Genomic DNA, 3,841 nt, shown 5'->3' with positions numbered 1-3,841 from the left:
TTGGTGTATTATAATGGTGGTGTATTATAATGGTGGTGTATTATAATGTTGTTGTATTATGATGGTGGTGTATTATAATGGTGGTGTACTCTAATCCAATGATGATGCATTGAAATGTTGATGTGCTCTGATGGTGGATGTACTATACTGACTACTGTACCATAACGAAGGTGATGTATTGTAATGACATTACTTTACTATGATGATGAAGATGCACTAAAATGACGGTGGATTTGTTGCATCCCTCATTGCATCAATGTGCCTGGCCTCCTCCTCTTCCATCTTCAATGCTATGAATAAAACCTTTTCGTGTATTTACCTTCACCTGGTCTTCGGCATCTGTCGCTCAGCTTCTTCAACGAGCTTCTTTGAAAAGTCTCTTCCTCTCTGGTTCTCTCTAGCTGGCCTAGTCTCCCCACTTTTTTTCGCCGAAACATTCGTTCAAGCCCTAAAGTCTCCTCCTTCTCCCGAGCCCATCACTTTTGCATTTCGAAAAGATAGGCAGGTTGGAGTACTGAAGTATGAAATATACTTCACACGGCAAATGAGCCATCCCACAATAAACATTCTATATAATTTGTCCCGAGGCAATGCACTCAAAGGCCGCTCTTCCATTGGTGGGACCAAAACAAGCATCGCAGAAAAGGGACTTGTACGTGTTGTGCAAGAAGATGTGCCCAAAGTGTCGATCCCATTGTATATGTACCCATTCTTCTAATCCACTAGTATTATATCAGAACCTAATTCAACTAGTGAGTGAGTATCCTGACTCTTGGTGATACTTCATTGTGGAGGTCACAATATCAGGAAGTTCACGCTGATACAGCACTACTTCAGGCTTAACTCGGCTGAAATAGATATATTGTAAGGCCATTGTGACATCATCGAATTGACCTTGTAGCGACGTACCAATGATTTTCTATCGTGACGACTTTGTGAAGGTTTTGCTCAACGATGTCGTCACTTCAGTATCACATCACTATCATCAAATAGCCTCCGGCAAAAACAATACCATGGCAAACTCTTGAGGCGGCAGCTATTCTGTCGATATTGGTCTTGTCGATGCTCTAGTAGCGAAGTTACAATATCACGTTGGCGACCTGCTCGTGCTCTTCGTGCCAATCTGTTGACAGTAATTCAGTTTCCTGCGGCTGGTTATTGGTTATTTGATGACGTGATATCAGTATACCGAATTTATGGCATCGATACTATTTCATCAATGGTATGTCACCGATAATATATTGCTCCACCTCACCATCTAAGATCTGTTAATCTTGCATTGATTTAGGCACAAGTGGAACAAGATGGAGAAAATAGGCAGCGAAGTGGATATAAATAAAAAATTGGTAGCCAAATGGAATGGAATTGATCAAGATATTAGAATTAATGGAGATGGGTATGGAAGAGACATGGCATGGAGCCACGAAATTGGCCGCGGAATTGGCGACGGAAAGGGCAACGGAGGGCAAAGGAGGGCAGCGAAATTGAGAGGTGAATTGATAGCAAAAAGGGAGAAAATTGATCGAAAATGCAATGAAAATGCAGTAAATGGAAATATAAGTGGCATGGAGAATGACAGCGATACCGACATGAAACTAAGGACAGCCATAGAAAATGATAAAAGGAGGAGGTGGAAATGGATGGAAATAGATGGAAAAAGAAACGACAGCCAAATTGAAAGAATGAAATCATTGGAACTAACGTGATTAGCGGAAATAATGGAAATTTTAATGCAAAAGACATGGCATGGAGATGGCCACGAAAAGGGCGATGCAGAATTGATCTGGAAAGGTATTCAAGACACAATGTAAAGCGCAATAAGCTTTAAAAATGGCATGAAAATAAAAAAAAACATGCAAATGAAAAATGACAACGAAAATAAAAAAATGTAAATGTAAAAGATGGCATGGAGACTGGCCACGAAAGTGGCCGCGAAATTGGCAACGGAAAGCGGAAAAGGCAACAAGATTGTAAAAAAAAAATCACAAAAAGGACGAGATGGAGAGATGGAGAGAAATGAGATGAAAATAAAAAAAAGACAGCGACATAAAAATACTGGAATCAATGGGAAAAATGGAAAATAATAGGGACATTGCATGGATAGGCAACGGTCTGTCTGCCACGGTAGGGGTGCATGGCACAGATAAAGCGTTACCTCCGACAATGGCCTCGTCTTGGATCAAGGTCGTGGAGGCTTGCCGGGGATCTCGCTCAATCTGGTTTTCAAAAATGGCACTCGAATGCACCGATAAGCCTAATGAAGTCGAGGTCGGAGGTGGTGAGACCGGAACATTTAGAGTTAGCTTGGGATATGAGTTCTGTTCAAGAAAGGAGTCACGTACTTCTCCAGCTCTTTTCTTGTCAAAGAGAAAAGACGTCCACATTCACAAGGGCATGGGTGTTTGCAGACACGACCTTCTTGACTATCTCAGAAGCAGCAATGACTTTGTAGACAGTCTTGGGTTCTGCTTGACGTCGGTCCTGTACTTGGACTTGAATCCTTCGCCAAGGTGGCAATGGCTTGGTCGAAGTCACGGCCACCGAGGTGCTTGTGGTGGGCAGAACCCAAGATCATTGACTCAACAGAGAAAACGGTATGAAAAAATGATAATGCCAAAAAATGGTGATGACGGAAAAGAGAATGGAAAAGGTTTGGCGTGGGTAATGGCAGCGGAACTGGATGGAAATGGCAGTAAGCTGCGAAATTTGTAAAACTGGCAACAAAACTGGCAGCAAGGTTGCCAACGTAATTGGCAAAACATTGGCAACAAAACTGGCATGGAATTGAGATGAAAAATGGTATGGAAATGATACTGCAATTGGTTGAGGAATGGTATGAAATGAAAATGAAAATGGCATGAAAAGACAAACATTACATCGAAAATGAACAATAAAAGAATGCAAAAAGAACTGGTCTGAAAATAGCAGCAGGATCGACAGCGAAAGGGCATGGAAAATGGCAACGCAAATGGCGATGAAAAATTGACATGAAGAATGGTACGAAGAGATACAACGAAAATGGCACCAAAGTGGTAATAATGGAACAGAAAGCGGCAACGAAAATGGCAGAAAAATTACAGCGTATGCATGAATGGAAGCACGATTTACAACGAAATTTGCAACGAAAACGGCAACAACGAAAACGCTATGCCAAAATGCAGTGACAACGGTAATATAATGGTACTAAACCTGGTTCTGAAATTTACATGGAAATGGTATGCAAAAATGCAATGTTGGTAATTCAATAGCCCTTTCACTGGCGATAAAATGGCCAGCAAAAATGATGAGAACCGAAATATGATGGTATTGAAACTAGCACTGAAATCCACATAGAAATGGTTTGCAAAAATACAATGAAAAGGGTAATATAAATGGCACTCAAAGACATGGAAATGTTTTGCAAGATTACAATGAAACGGTGATATATTGGCACTGACACTGGAACTGTCACTGATTCCATATGGAAATGGCTTGCAAAAATAATGAAAACGGTAATATAATGGCACTGAAACTGGCATTGAAGAGGCATGTAAAAACGCAATGAAACAGGAATATATTAGCACTGTCATTGGCACTGAAATCGACATGGAAATTGTATGCAGAAATACAATGAAAATGGTAATATAATGGCACTGACATTAGCATTGAACTGGCATGCAATCACGCAATGAAACGGTAATATAGTGGCACTGAAATCATCACTTAAATTAACATGGAAATGGCATGCAAAAAAGTGAAAACGGTAATATAGTGGCACTGAAATCATCACTGAAATTAACATTGAATGGGCATGCAGAAATAATGAAGACGGTAATACATTGGCACATTGGCACTGAAATCC

The 3,841-nt window shown here is 40.6% G+C and overlaps 1 protein-coding gene across 1 annotated transcript; it reads left to right on the top strand.

The window, feature by feature from the left end:
• Positions 1-1,976: 1,976 nt before the first annotated feature.
• On the top strand, positions 1,977-2,908 carry METBIDRAFT_213914 (uncharacterized protein). The gene has a single exon (XM_018855067.1). It carries the CDS (start codon positions 2,065-2,067, stop codon positions 2,710-2,712), a length of 648 nt encoding a protein of 215 aa, XP_018709961.1. The 5' UTR covers positions 1,977-2,064; the 3' UTR covers positions 2,713-2,908.
• Positions 2,909-3,841: the final 933 nt, after the last annotated feature.

This window comes from Metschnikowia bicuspidata (genome assembly GCF_001664035.1).
Source record: "Metschnikowia bicuspidata var. bicuspidata NRRL YB-4993 chromosome Unknown METBIscaffold_6, whole genome shotgun sequence".
NCBI classification, from domain to species: Eukaryota; Fungi; Ascomycota; class Pichiomycetes; order Serinales; family Metschnikowiaceae; genus Metschnikowia; species Metschnikowia bicuspidata.
The sequence above is the reverse complement of the archived record's forward strand: the minus strand, read 5'-3'. Positions and strand labels throughout refer to the sequence as shown.